Genomic DNA, 15,056 nt, shown 5'->3' with positions numbered 1-15,056 from the left:
GTCATGCCCTCGATTAATCAACTGAATGATCTGTATTTCTTCACTGGAAAGGAATGTAATTAATCCATGATGTAAACCTGCGGAGGCTTAAGTTTTGTAATACTGTACATGTACCAACATTCTTTTCTAAATTTGAATTGAAAGATAAAAATTGATTTGAGAGCAGATTACGATATTGACTGATATCACTCAACTTGTACCACTCCAACTCTGATGTGATAGAGCTTATATAGTCAGTTTTGCATACATTCATCTGTGTAACTAACAGAAAAATAACTAATCTTGATTAGTACAAGCATTATGACTCATTTCAGCCTGACTAGTTCAGACAAATAAGAACAAGCGAAACGATAAATTAGTAGCAGTATTGCTTTATTTGGCCAATCACAGCAGATGGTATAAACTGCAAAGAGAGAAAAAGTCTAAAACTGGATCATCATTCCCTTCTTCTTTTTATCACCTCCCAACTCGAAGTGTTTGCATCTCTTGAGAGGCAGCTGTTTCTTATACTTGCACTGTGAGCATTCCATTTTCAATACAATTTTCTTTGTAGTTTTGGCCTGAAAAACAATCATAGATGAGGGAGGCCAGCTTAATATTAATAAGATAATGGATTAACATTCAAAACCTGACTGATGATGTAGGGTAATTTTGGTGCAATGATCAAATTGGGCATAACAAAAATCTATGTAATACGTATCATAAATAATCTGTGACCAAATAGCGCATACCAATACCACAACCAAATATATAAATTCAGATGTGTTTTTTCGAAAATACTTCAAATTTTGATTTGAAGATTAGGCTATTGAGACGTGTTCCTACTCAAAACCTTTTTTTATGTCATACTGTGCCACGGCTTTATAAAATAAGACATCGACACTACCACACGCATTTGTGACACTCGCAATGCAAACAAATTCAGCAAACTCATACAAGTCAAAAACAATCACTAATTGACTGAGCTGCCAACAAAGATATCATTAATAGCAACTTTTAGAATAACTGAACCGGAAATACTGAACAGCTCCAGAGAATTTGGTAAATTTCATAACATTCTTGATACACCAAAGATTATTGTCGATATGCAATTTAAAATCAGTTATAATTTCAGTTGCTTTCTACACTACATTATGGGAAAGAATGTGAATATAATTTAAACAAACACATACTAATACGAATTTTACTTTATGCAAAATCAATTCACAATATGAATAATATATTACAAATGTCAATTTTTAGCCATTGAAAATATATATCATTTAAATAACAATTAACTCACTAGTGACTAATCTAAAACCAAGAAATGCTCACAGAGCACAAATCATGTTTGCCATTGATTTCCACCACAGCAAGCATGCCAAGCGACTGTCAGATATTACACTTAATCATTAACATTATTCTCTTTTAGACTGACTCCTGCAAACCACTCTTAAAATTTCGCTGATTTCCAAATAAAGTTTAATTACAGTCATATAAATTTTTTGTAATAAAGCTGGATATTAGTTAACACTTTGGTAACAAGATGAGATACACAAATTATTTCCTCAGGTTTACAAGACAATTGTACAAAAGATGAAATCCCAATGAAGATGCAATGTTAAAGATTCTACCAATGACTATCATCAAATTATTTAGCCTCAAATGAGCTATAACTCATCTGATAAGCAAATAGCAATGCTGCCACAAGGTAAACAATTTTACAAGTTAATATCGAAAAGCATACCTTTTTATGGAAGACCTGTTTGGTTTGACCACCATAACCTTGTTGCTTTCGGTCATAACGCCTTTTACCTGAAAATAAAACATCACAAATTATCTATGAAGGCAACATACATGTAAGGTTGAGTTAGTTTTATGTTGTATTGAGTGTTCTTTTGACTGAATCGTTAATGTCATCCTTTGCAAATACTGCACACTTTACAAGAAACTAATGCTTCTCACAACAGCATACATTTAAACTAATCACTTTTTAACCTAAACAAAATGTCAAAATCATTGCACATTATATCATATATAAGTAAATGTATTCATATATCAGTATAATATGTAGTACAAACTTGAAAGAGCCTTTTAAAAACACAAAAGAAAATTGCCTGCTATGATCAGTTAAAACAACCAAGATTTGCATCAAATATCAAATAAGTTAATGATGCATTTGCACTGCAAGAAGTCACAAAATGATAGAAGAGGGAGGATTCAAAAGTACAGTAAAACCTTGACAAATTGAATTAATTTGTGCCAATATCTGAATTGCATGTCAAAACAGTCACAAGTTGAACATTCAAGAATATGTCGTGCATAATTTAATTCATTTCACAGCTCAAAATCTTTGTAATACCACTTCGAGTAATTAATTGCCTATAGCATTAAAACCAAGGCTATATATAGCCACTATTGTATATAGAAATGTAATTCCAAGAAGAAACCAAAATGTATGGAAAAGTAGAAGAATGAAATGATAAAGTTCTGAATGACCCCGTCTCCTAAAACCTCTCTATATTGAATAAGACAGGTGAAACTCAGGTGTAGTTGGCGCAAAAAGAAACTGAAAACTTGAAAATCAGGGAGTTTGTGTAACTTGAGTAAACTGTAACATGTAATTCCTTCATGTATTCATTTATCTTTCTGGCATCATATACATTTTGTTTTTAGCTATCACTTTTGTCCTCTCCTCATTTGCATCACTTTCAATTTCTTCCTCAGGATAACTGTTAAACAGCTTCATAGACTTGGAGAATTTTTGTTTCATTTACAAGGCCAGCAATGCCTTCTTCATCATCATCATTAGACAACTCACCCTATGCTGGTTCTCTTAGAATCCATGATTTTGGAAAATTACTCAACACTAAGTTTAGGCCTCCTACCTAGTGGCCCAAATGCACAAAATTTCAGCGACTTGAACGCAAGATTTTTGCTATACAGTAGCCACTCCTATAACCTGAACATCTTTTTACATCCATTCCACATAACGTATCGAATTTATGTAAAAACTTAGCTTCGCATTATCATAAAAACCTTCCTAAATGTAAAGCGTTGATGCATAAGCATGAAATCGATGCAAGTTCTCTACGTTGAATTTTGAATAACGAAGGAGTTCCGGCAAAAGCACTCTTTGGCCCCAACTTGTAATCCTGGCTTGGGACAGACACTGCTCTTAATATAGTAAAGATATATTTTATTATTTCATGTTAGACATATTCAAATGGTTTTTTCTTTTTAAAGCTCCAAAAGGGGCAAGTTTGGGAAGATCGTCAAAAGCATTAAGCAATTTACAAGACTTACGTTTCGAATAACTTGGAATCCTTATAACATAAACGCTATTGGAACGGAGTATTTACGTTGTACGAGTATCTATTGTAGCCTACTTACTTTGCCAGTTCACGCCGCCGCAGTATGAGTAACTGACCAACAACATAAGTTACACCACATTTCTCGATTATAAAAAGGAACTAATCTTGCTAAAGCAGAAAAAATTATGAACGACTAGCATTTCAATTGAGTGGAAATTTGTTCCTGCACAGAGTGTGAATTGAAAATATTGCCTTACCTTGAGCATACAAAGAATCTTTTCCCTTTTTGTATTGCGTTACCTTGTGCACAGTGTGTTTCTTGCACTTTCGTCCTTTGCAGAAAGTCTTCCGCGACTTCGGGACATTCACCTGAAATATATATAACATTATAAGTTCTTGAAATCATTGCACAGAATAACAACAGAGAAGAATTAATAACATTAGTAAATGTACTTTTGTACAAATAACTACGCTGTGGGATATAGACAATGACAGCGTACTAGCAATAAGTTTAAACGCCAACACCATAAGCAATATTCATGTATTCAGCAATAAATAGAAGATTCTACAGCAATGGACAAAGCTGATGAAAAAATTTAGTTAACAAACTTTGGAAGAAAACAATCATGAACAACAAACAATTGTTCAAGCAGTCTAGGAATTTAAATTTCTATCAGCAAAAAATACTATCGCAAAGAAACATATTCTACAGTAAACATAAAATGTGTTTTTCAAGTCATTATAGGAAAAACACCACCTTAGAAAGCAGATTTCATGGATGAAAATTATGGATTGTATTTATTTATAACTCACCATATTGGCAGTCAGATAGAAGAGAGTTTCCGCTTAGCACAATTTTACAAAACGAAGTACGAATAGAATGAATTAACTCGCCGTACAACGAACTGCCAAGATTGTTGAGCCCATATATAAAAGTCAATAAAGACATCAGTGATTTTGCTGATACATAGACGTTTAGAGTTAGTTTTAAAACAAGAGAAGACAACTTTTCAAATTGATTTTATGCATATTTAGAAGTTTTGAAATTTGCTAGGAATGGCTCTACGCAAAGTATTTAATCTAATTTATTGGAAAAGAAAGTTTGCTCGCTTTGCAGACAATAATTTTAAGGTTGCAAAGCTGATGCCATTACTGTCAATCAGGATTGCGTGGTAAAACCTTAATCAGCAGATCATTAACATTCTGAAGTTGTTTGCTGAAGATATTGAACTATGCAATTACTTGTTATTGCGGCTTAAATTAATCAAAATATTTCCAGACCACTTCCAAGGATGCTAACGCTTAGACAAATGAGAAGCTGTACACCACGTCTGTTAAAAAATGACTAAAGGAAACTGATTAGGTTCACCTATGTGTGGTGCTTCATCGCAGGTAGGGTAAGCAAGTGAACAATGAATACCCAACAGTCTGCCATTGCAAATTCTTCATAGGATGCAAGTATTAGGAAATCTTGCCGAGAGACAGTTAGAAGTTCCCAAAAGTTGTAGGACACGAAGAGCAAACACAATACATTATAGATAAAGGGCAGAAAATATGAAAAATATTTTGCCAATCTGTCAATCATATGAAAATGTCATTGTAGTTCATTGTATATGTATTATTAAACATGTGAAAGGAGAACATCCAAATTATGGTATGTGTTTGGTATTTATTTATTCAAATGGATGAAAGATATCTAAAGTTACACCAGTACCAGTAAATGCTATATAAAAATCACAGCATTTACTCTGTTGAGATTGGATAAAACCATCTCTATTATGACTGCAAAACAGATAGAAGTAAAATAATATCCCTAGCATAAAAACTACATGGATTGGATAAATAAAACAATGTTTATTGGTCAAAATCAAGGCCTTCAAAGTGAGCAACATTTCTTAGACTAAACACAATCTATTCAGGAATGGGGTATGTGACCTCCCCAACTGGCGGCCAGGTAGAAGTGACTAATTCCATTGCCACACGTTTATACTTGTTGTTAGGTCGCCTCTTTCGCCTTATGCATCGACTAAATCTTTGGAATAATTCACTGTCCACCAAGAATGACTAAAATAAAAGATTGATAAAACATTTTGATACATCTTAAAATAAAAATGCTACGAATTTATGCTTCTAAACTGTAGCTAAGTAAACAATAAATACCCAACAGTTTGCCATAGGAAATTATTCATAAGATGCAAGCTTTAGCAGACCTTGCCGAAAGACAATTAGAAGTTTCTAAGTTGTGGGACACAAAAAGCAAATAATACATCATAGCAAATAAACCCTGATGCACCTAAAAAACAACAAATATTGAAATACTGTGTAGTATATTGGTAACGGGACTGAATGTGATAGCATCCACAAGTAGACAAAAACCGACCTCTATCATGGTGCTGGCCAGAAAGTGTATAACCACAAAGAGTAACAAGATTATCTTGAATCCGTAATGCTTTATGTCGATATGTTTCATCTACAATTAAATCATATCCCATATTGTGTATAATACAAATATAATATGCAGTTGCTCAACAGTAAAGCCATAATATACATGTTTCCATGAACTGAAGAATGCTATTGGTTTAAGTGTAAAAAGATAGCCCATCTCTAGCTAATGATTGGTTCCATTTGGTTCCCTGAGAAAAACGGTAGGCATGTCATTGTTTTGGACTGTGAGTAATACATTGGATTTGGACTAATACAGTTTTACATGTATTAGTCAGCTACTATGATAACATAACATGTTATAGTTAGGAACCAATGCAAAAGTAACCAACACTCATTAAAAATACAGATATTAGCAGGATTTTGATAGATACATATATGAAATATTCGATGCTATTATCTACGACTTCAAACAATTGCTCTACGCCATTATACCTTTACTGGTTTAAGGCCACTAACAAGTACTTACACCGAGGAACTTCTCCACAAACTCTGGAGGGTAGAAGAGGAGCATGAGTGAGAGGAGCCAGAGGACTATGGCAGATATAAAAAATGGTTCTACAACAAAACAAGAATATGGCAGAGTAGCAAGGTTACCAACCTCGACACAGCGCAGACAAAAATACGATAATTGGTCAGAATCTATCAAGTAGTAAAAAACGCGTTTTACCGCATATTTGGTGTGCATGTGAGTCAGCGCATAACACTAAAATTGTACAATTCCCAGCCTCACGAACATGTTCTGCAGCACAGAGAGACAATCAGCGATTAACTCCAGCATGAGATGAACATTATAGTAACAACAAATGCATTGCACTAAGTTTCCACAGTGATAGCATAGTGACACAATCCCATATGGTGCTGCAATGCCATCATGGAAACAGCCTTGTCACTCTTATTCAGTTGTGATTCAGTGTTGCTGTTTGGAAGTGAAACTCCCGTGCTACGAGCCAGGGGTCGGACTTGTGCTTGCGCATAAATCTTGCCTGACCTTGACATAAGGCGCAGCACAACCATCGCTCTACTATGGCAAAACATGATCTGCTTGTCAGCCCAGCAAAGCGCTTCAACACTAGCTCAACTAGGAGTCGCTACACTATCGCTGTATGGAAACTTAGTGATATTCACACCACAAGTTAAACTATCGACTGAAGAGAGTTGGGACAAATCCAAGTTTTTAATCAAAGGACAAAGTATCTAAAATCATAAGAAGTCACACCGTGGCTCTCTTAACAAAATTTATAGGCAAACTCCAAGCAGTTTCCTCCTATCAAACTGCTATTTCCCTTCTATAAGAAAGCATTAGTAAATTCCAATCCTCCGAATCAAATCATCAAATTGAGTCAATTACCACAACGAATCAAATCATCACAATGAATTAAATCATCATAATGAATCAAATCATCACAATGAATCAAATCAACACAATGAATCAAATCATCACAATTAATCAAATCATCAAATTGAGTCAATTACCACAACGAATCAAATCATCACAATGAATCAAATCTTCACAATGAATCAAATCATCACAATGAATCAAATCAACACAACGAATCAAATCATCACAATGAATCAAATCAACACAGCGAATCAAATCATCACAATGAATCAAATCAACACAACGAACCAAATCATCACAATGAATCAAATCATCACAACAACGAACCAATCACCAACACCAATCATCACAATAAATCAAATCAACACAACGAATCAAATCATCAAAATGAATCAAATCATCAAATTGAGTCAATTAACAAACGTGTCTTTATTGGCCTACTTACTGTTGGTCCAAATACGTTTGCGATAAGGCGGCCCGACGCTGTAGTTGACAGCCAACGTTATATATAGAAAACTCGAGACAACAAACACCACTGTTGATTCATACGTCAATGTTGCGAAATCTCCTCCTGGTGTGCTTTCATTCGGAGTGAACCTACAGTATCAGAGGTCATGCTAAAATATGAGACAATTTATCATCCATGAGAATACTTTGTATTCTCATGGATGAGAAATTGGTAATGAGTAATATTACAATATTACATATAGCAATATTACATAAATGAGTAAAATTAATCTAGGAAAAGTCTTCTAGCCTCATGAGGTTTCATGATTAGATTTTACCTAACCACTCCACTCTTACCAGTATTGTTGGTGGAGATATACATATGCAATGATCTGTACAGTAGCCATGAGTATAATCTGAGCAAACAGGGTGAACATAGGAGCAAAAGATAGTAAGGCTCCTGATGGGCGCTGAGGTACAAGCTTGTGGTACGCGTGAGTGTGACCCATGAGGAATGCGACAGTTGTTGTGATAGCTAAGTCTATGTATAGAAACTGTGTGTCTCCAAGATTTGTACCGCCCTGCAAGAAGATCAGTAAACCCATTGCATATAAAAAGCATACTTGCAAAACATTTATAAATGATGAGTACACTACAGGTTGGGTCATTTACAAGAGTAATAGCGAAAGGTGCTGGTAGACAACCATGAAAAAGAGAGATCTAAAATAATTCAACAACAGTACAAAACACTCCTAATAGATATCAGTAACACTATTGGATATAGTATTTCTGTAAAATAATCAAAGTTTACATATAGCTAATTTTATTGTAATCAAAATAAAATAGTGCTTACTTAAAATACAGCAGTTTGTTGTAGATCACATTGATTGTGTCTACATTAAACAGTTCAATTCTCAAGTTAACGATAGAGAAGGGTTTAGTTGACAACCAACTCTGCTTAGAAACCCAACTCGGGTTTTTGAGTTTCAAATCTTTGCCCAGCTTGTATGCTGAGCAAAGATATCAAATCTTCTGTTCGGAATAATTTTTTAAGGTCTGAGATATTGAACTCTATGTTTCCACTGGATGTGCGTACAGTCATACCTCTACACAAGAGTGACCCGATATAGCAGAAACTTGAGATACGAGGAAGATTACACGAGACAATTTCAGCCTTGAGATACAAGACAAATTTGAGATATGAAACGAATCTCGATGTGACTAGGTGGCCGAGTATGCAAGAGACTGCGTGTGAGAACAGCATCGCTCGATGTTTTTTTCAGATTAATTTAGAAAAGTTTTAAAAAGGCCAGCTAAAAGTGAAGGTGAAAGCAAGACAAAAAGACAAGCCGAAAAAAAAGGAAAAGCTTGGAAATAAAAAGGAACTTGGAATCAAGTTTAGCGTGACGTAAGATTAAAACTTATTTTTAAGCGAGTGTATTAAGTTCATTAAAGTTTAATTTAGAGTTTATGTTATATAGTGTCACAAAAGTGTAGCATACCGAACATGCTACCACCAAGGGATTCACACCTCCGTTAGCCGCTACCATCTGTCTCTAAGTTAAAAACTCCATACAATACTGTACATATTATTGTTAATGTTACATTTATTGCAAGTCATAAGCACCAGATAGGTCTCTGTTACGTTGTAAGCGCAGGTGGTAAATTAGAACAATAAAAACATGTTTTGTTATAATAATATCCTGTTTTAGGTGTCTTTTTCATAGGGTGGTAACTGATTATTTTGCATTTAGCTGTTTTATATAGGGCATTAAGCTCGTATATTGAGGTATGACTGTATGAAAATTAGTCCAGGCAGCAGTAAAATGCAGTATCGCAGGTGAGAGGTATTTTAATACTTGACCCCATCAACTTATAAATACATGGATGTATTTCAGCTGAACGTTCCGAAGTCGTCAAAGAGTTTCTGTTTAGGGGAAAAGTGCAAAAACACATTGTGCACAAAGTAACACAATACACGAAGGGAAAAGATTCTTTGTATGCTCAAATAAAGCATATCCATGATAGATGCCAGTGACACCACTAGATACAGTATTTCTACAACTACACACACATCCATGATGAGATGCCAGTGACACTACTAGATACAGTATTACTTGGCGATTGACTTGCAACAAAATTCACATTACAGTTATTTGGTATCAAAAGATTCACTAAGTCTCACTCTGTTGTGTTGTAGGTACAAAATATGTGGAAATGTGATCACAAGCTCTTAAAAGCTCAAAAACGAAAAGTTAATCGCAGTCATCACAAAAACACCGTAGATTGGAATCCATCTCTGTCAATTATAGTACTGCTATACTCCTTATTTGAAGGAAGGAGACGTAGCCGTAGTGACATGTATCACTGGGATGCTAGTACATTAGAAGACAACTTACGTAATAGAGGAGAAGGACAGAGACAAATTGTATGAGACTGTACAGGGCCATGTATTTGAAGCAGCCAAAAGATGTAGTGAGGGCAGCTCTGCCTTCCCTGCAAACAGTATGATGCATTCTGCTAGGTATTACAGACTAAATGGACTTTTTCCGAATACAGCCATTACAATATTATCTATATGTTGACTATGAGGCAATTGAAAAAGTGGCCTTGTATAATAATAGCAAGCAGCCAATTGGTGGCTTTTTAGCCCACTTTCTTATAGCGAACCATATCCTATGTGTGTCACAAGCCAACAGTAGACAAAGGATAAAATTATTTCCCTTGAACTGAGCAATGCTACATATTTATCATTTGGTGAAAGGCTTATTTCTGTGCGTGATGACCTCACATAGTTACATTCTACAAGGCTAATGTAATTCAATGGATAATGCCAAAACCATTTTCAACTGCCTTCAACATTGCCAAGACCTGCACAAATTGGCCTCTTTTTAGTTCCAAGGATAGATAATTCCAATATACAACACATCAGTGATGAAACTGCATGACCGAAAAAAAAGAACATACATGTAGATAATATTAAGTGTTCTCTCGTAGGATAAACTATAATATGGCTTTTTAAAAATTAATTAGCTCATTCAGCCATCATAGACGCACCTTATAAGTGTTGGCACACAGCCAATATTGGGAATCTTTGATGTAAATGGGCTCGCTACACTGGCTTCAGCTTCACTGAGCGATATACCGGCGTGGGCTGCCTTAAGAGCTGAACAGTCATTAGCTCCATCACCACACATACCAACACCGTATCCTAAGCTCTGCAGCTGTTCTATAAGCTGGGCTTTTTGCTCAGGGCCCATCCTCGCAAACACTAAATACAAAAGATGTTAGTTTATCTCACTGAAGCAACTCATAGTAACGCTGAAATATTTTACATCTCAAAACATTAGTTAATTTCTCACAGTGAAACATTTTAACCGAATTGCTAGATAGAGTTTTGTTCTTTTACTATGATAAAATTTCCAATTTAAACCATTAGAGATAAGCATATAATTGAAACATCGTAGCATGCACAATAATGTTTGAAAGTCTTTAACCAAGAATATTGTTCAATACGCTTGCCAGCTCCGTGCACTGTGAGAGATCGTCATGAGTAATCAGTATATGGAGAATTAACACATGTAGTAGTAAGGCGCTCTAGTGGTGTAGTGGTAAAATACTTGCCTTTGAATCTGGTACCCCTAGTTTGTTCCTATCTAAAGCAATCTTTTTTTAAAGCTCTTAGCGTGGTTTTGGACAAACGAACAGACAGACAGACACTACTCTTATTATAGTAAAGATTACGCGTAAATGAATGTTTTCAAAAGTGTGATAAATAGTTTGCGCTTCTTACTTTTGATAGTAAAAAAAAATCGGTTTTGGAAAAGTTCACATCGTTTAATCCCGGCGCCAACCATTAAACCTCCACAGCATCTACCTAGAGAAGCTCACAAAACATCTGTGGTGAAACTGCATTGATGCCTTAACAAAGCTTAGCTGCAACCAAAAAGCAAAGCTTTGTGGTTGCAAAAGAGTAAGAATGCTATCCTTACCAGCACCCTTAAGGCAAATCCGTGGCATCAGAGGCATGAAGTAGGTCATGAGAACAGCGAATGACTTTCCATCAACCGTTAAGCAGAAGTCCTCCTTTTGAGCGTTGATCATCATTTGGTATGAGCCCTAAAATACAAAGGAACATTATTGATGATCAAATACAACATTGTGATGTCAAACACATACATGTACATGTACATGTATATGATGATAGACACAGCTAACTAGACATCCATATATATGATGATAGACACAGCTAACTAGACATCCATGTATATGATGATAGACACAGCTAACTAGACATCCATGTATATGATGATAGACACAACTAACTAGACATCCATGTATATGATGATAGACACAGCTAATTAGACATCCATGTATATGTATGATGATAGACACAACTAACTAGACATCCATGTATACATGTATGATGATAGACACAACTAACTAGACATCCATGTATACATGTATGATGATAGACACAACTAACTAGACATCCATGTATACATGTATGATGATAGACACAACTAACTAGACATCAATGTATATATGTATGATGATAGACTCAACTAACTATATATCCATGTATATGTATGATGAGAGAAACAGCTAACTAGACTTAGATGAATATGTCAACCGGTTAGTTAGACACACCTAACTAGCCATTACATTTGTCTAACTAACGGTTAGTTAGACAAATGGGATGGTTAGTTGGTAAATTGTTGAGAAGCGTTAAGCACATAACATTTAACAATGACAGATTCTGAAAAAATGCTTTACACAAGAAGTTAAGGACATTAAAAAGAAGACAACTTTCATTTGACAATTAGTCACTTTTCAATTTTTATAAATGGTTAGTTTTTTAACAAAATTTATTTAAATAACCATCAACAACAATCTATAAAATGCTGAGATAATTGAGGCGCTATTGAGTTACATAACAAAACTTTGAATAATCGCGCTACTGATACAAATGTAAGTCATTTTTATTAAAAGCATAACCCTCACAGTAATGAACCCAGCCAAATGTAAGTATCAGGAATGCTAGTAAGTCCTACCAGGTTTAAATCGTAGGTCAAAATTTACAAAAAAAATTACTTTATCTCAACGTACTTTTTCAGACAATTCAAATGTGTTGAGGAAAGCTTTGAGAAAAGGTTTGCTGTCTCCAGCCAACTACACTTACTCTACTGAAATGCAATTCTTCATCAGTAGCCTCAGATTCCGATTCGGCCGTGTCATGCGACAGCCATTCGATCCTTGCCGATTGCGTCTCTGTCGGCGGATGGGCCAATACCTGGATGACCCGCTGGCTTTTACTGATAATGCCGCACTCACGGGCTACTGATACAGCAGTCAGTATGTTGTCCCCTACCAATAAGAACTAGTAGAGGTTTTTTCCACTTTAATGAAGCAAAAACAAAAGCTAAAGGTTGTCTTGGAGGCTAACAAGACACAGGTAAACTTGGTATGATGGTTCTGGGCTGATTAAAAGAATTGTAGATATTAAAAAAGAGTGGAAAATCGTATCAAAATGTTTACAGTTTCAAGAATAGACTAAAAGGCTGTAACCTAATGCAATTCTTAGCCTTAAAAACAGGATCAAGGGCACCCTAACAATTCAACACGGTTACTAGCATTAGCAACAAACTATGTTAGAAAGGTTATACACCACAATTCCTAGCCTTGGCAACCATGCAGCATAGGATGGTACCCGCAAATCAATACAGTTACCAGTCCTAGCAACAAAGCAGGTTAGAGAAGTACCACGCAACTCGACAATTCATAGCAGTAACTGAAAAGCAGCACAGAGAGCTCATTGGTAATCCACTGCAATTCTTAGCCTCAGAAGCAAAGCAAGATAAATAGCTCATTGGTAATCTAACGCAATTCCTACCCTTGAAAACATAGCATAATAATGACCTCACCAGTAACCATGACGGTACGGATGTTGGCCACCCTCAACTCTTTTATAATAGGAGTTGTCTCGGGCTTAAGACTATTCTGCATAATTAGGAGACCGGTGAAGGTCAGCTCTTTCTCGACTTGATCTCTAGTTATCCGCTGAGCATGATGCCAGGCGAGGTCGTGAAGAGGTTTACAGGCAAGAGCTATGACTCTGTATCCTTGCATAGTGTATTTCTTTAGCACCTCATTGAAGTCTTTAGGTACTGTAAAACACTGTTGTACTTGAGGAGCATGACATACACATAGCCAAATTTTATAACCAATTACTGTCTGGTCTATTGCTTTGTTTCTGTAGGTGCTCCATGTCATCGTATTGTTAGCCCTAGTTAGTGACTAGTGTTAGCCCTAGTTAGTGACTACTGTGACTCAAGTTTTATTTCATCTGCAGTCATCCAATTGCCAATTGTTGTATAGCCAGGTTGTGCTACAATACACTCTAATAACTGTTGGTTAGTTGGATTAAATGGTTACATTTCACTATAATAAACAGGTTTTATTGATTACATTTCACTATAATAAACCATTTTATTGGTCACCTTCAGCTGTAAGCAATTGTTTTAATGCTGAATGTAATTATTTGCAGTATTTATCAAAAGGTTATCATAGGTTGTCATAGGGCTGTCAAACAAACTAAATAAATTATACTCTATCCTTGAGGGAATATATGAGCCAACATAAAAAGCAGGTTTTTGAACAAATTAAACCTGTTGGTTTGACAAATCCGTGCGAACCGGTGTGATTTCTCTATTGCTGTTATAATTTAAAAAACATACAAGGAAATTAAAGAATACATAAGTCAATCCTATTTACTGAACATATGCTAGCTAGAGCAGGGATACCATCAATGCTAGCACTTCAAAGAAGTTTTTAGAAAGCGAGGATATGCAATGCTAAGCTGAAACCTACTAGATTCAGGAAGACAAAGAGAAGTGATTTTCTCTGGCGCTCCCTTTGTATAGAGCTCCATATGAGATCTTCCTAGCGTTCTAGTGATTACACTCATCCTCTGTAGACTTGAAGAGAATGTAAACTGCTTTACAATACCAATCTCATACGGAGTCTGTAAGAAAACAGAGGAGATGACAAGATGTGTGTGTAAATCCTCTAGCTCCTACTAGTAAGTAAAAAGTAACAGAACTTAACAGAACTTAACAGAACAGGATGAAATAAGAGGTGAGTATGAAGAGCAAACCGAGTGTTATCTGCTTCACTCACAAAGGCAGGAAACGCTGAAGTAAAGGCATGCATGCTTTCGATTTAAGGTCCGTGCCCACTATCGCCCAAATCAATGTCTAGCTGTGCGATGGACCAAGGTGTACAAAAACCAATAGAAATTACAAATTGGCATTCTTGATATCGCGAGTCCTTTTGTTATTTTTGACAATTATTAATTCATCAACTAGTGATTAATTCATCTCGAGCCTAGTTTTTCGCCGTGCTTCACGAATGACATTGATCTTTACAACTGTTGAATTTGGATCTGCTGCCGACAACAAACAACCAATCAATATGCTAACAGTTGCGTTCATGAGCGTTAAATTTCAGCACGCCGAAAGTCCGTTGCATCG

At 35.6% G+C, this 15,056-nt stretch overlaps 2 protein-coding genes across 3 annotated transcripts in view; both read right to left on the bottom strand.

Moving 5' to 3' along the window:
• Positions 1–355: 355 nt before the first annotated feature.
• LOC137403841 (uncharacterized) lies at positions 356–4,138 on the bottom strand. The gene is made up of 4 exons (XM_068089909.1): positions 4,107–4,138; positions 3,551–3,662; positions 1,727–1,794; positions 356–560 (listed from the first exon to the last, which is right to left on the bottom strand). Exons 1-4 carry the CDS (start codon positions 4,107–4,109, stop codon positions 423–425), a joined length of 321 nt encoding a protein of 106 aa, XP_067946010.1. The 5' UTR covers positions 4,110–4,138; the 3' UTR covers positions 356–422.
• An 810-nt stretch (positions 4,139–4,948) lies between these two features.
• Positions 4,949–15,056, bottom strand: part of LOC137403994 (polyamine-transporting ATPase 13A3-like) — a 36,817-nt gene continuing 26,709 nt past the window's right edge. For both annotated transcript variants that reach the window (XM_068090146.1, XM_068090147.1), the window contains 11 exons: positions 14,395–14,548; positions 13,449–13,691; positions 12,707–12,891; positions 11,517–11,643; positions 10,582–10,795; positions 9,924–10,020; positions 7,882–8,105; positions 7,523–7,674; positions 6,205–6,293; positions 5,674–5,763; positions 4,949–5,357 (listed from right to left, as the gene is read on the bottom strand). In XM_068090146.1, coding sequence (XP_067946247.1) covers positions 5,205–5,357; positions 5,674–5,763; positions 6,205–6,293; positions 7,523–7,674; positions 7,882–8,105; positions 9,924–10,020; positions 10,582–10,795; positions 11,517–11,643; positions 12,707–12,891; positions 13,449–13,691; positions 14,395–14,548 — 1,728 coding nt within the window. In that variant the 3' untranslated portion in view covers positions 4,949–5,204. The remainder of the gene's footprint in view (positions 5,358–5,673; positions 5,764–6,204; positions 6,294–7,522; positions 7,675–7,881; positions 8,106–9,923; positions 10,021–10,581; positions 10,796–11,516; positions 11,644–12,706; positions 12,892–13,448; positions 13,692–14,394; positions 14,549–15,056) is intronic.

Source organism: Watersipora subatra, chromosome 9 (assembly GCF_963576615.1).
Source record: "Watersipora subatra chromosome 9, tzWatSuba1.1, whole genome shotgun sequence".
NCBI lineage: Eukaryota > Metazoa > Bryozoa > Gymnolaemata > Cheilostomatida > Watersiporidae > Watersipora > Watersipora subatra.
This window is presented reverse-complemented; position numbering and strand designations above follow the sequence as displayed.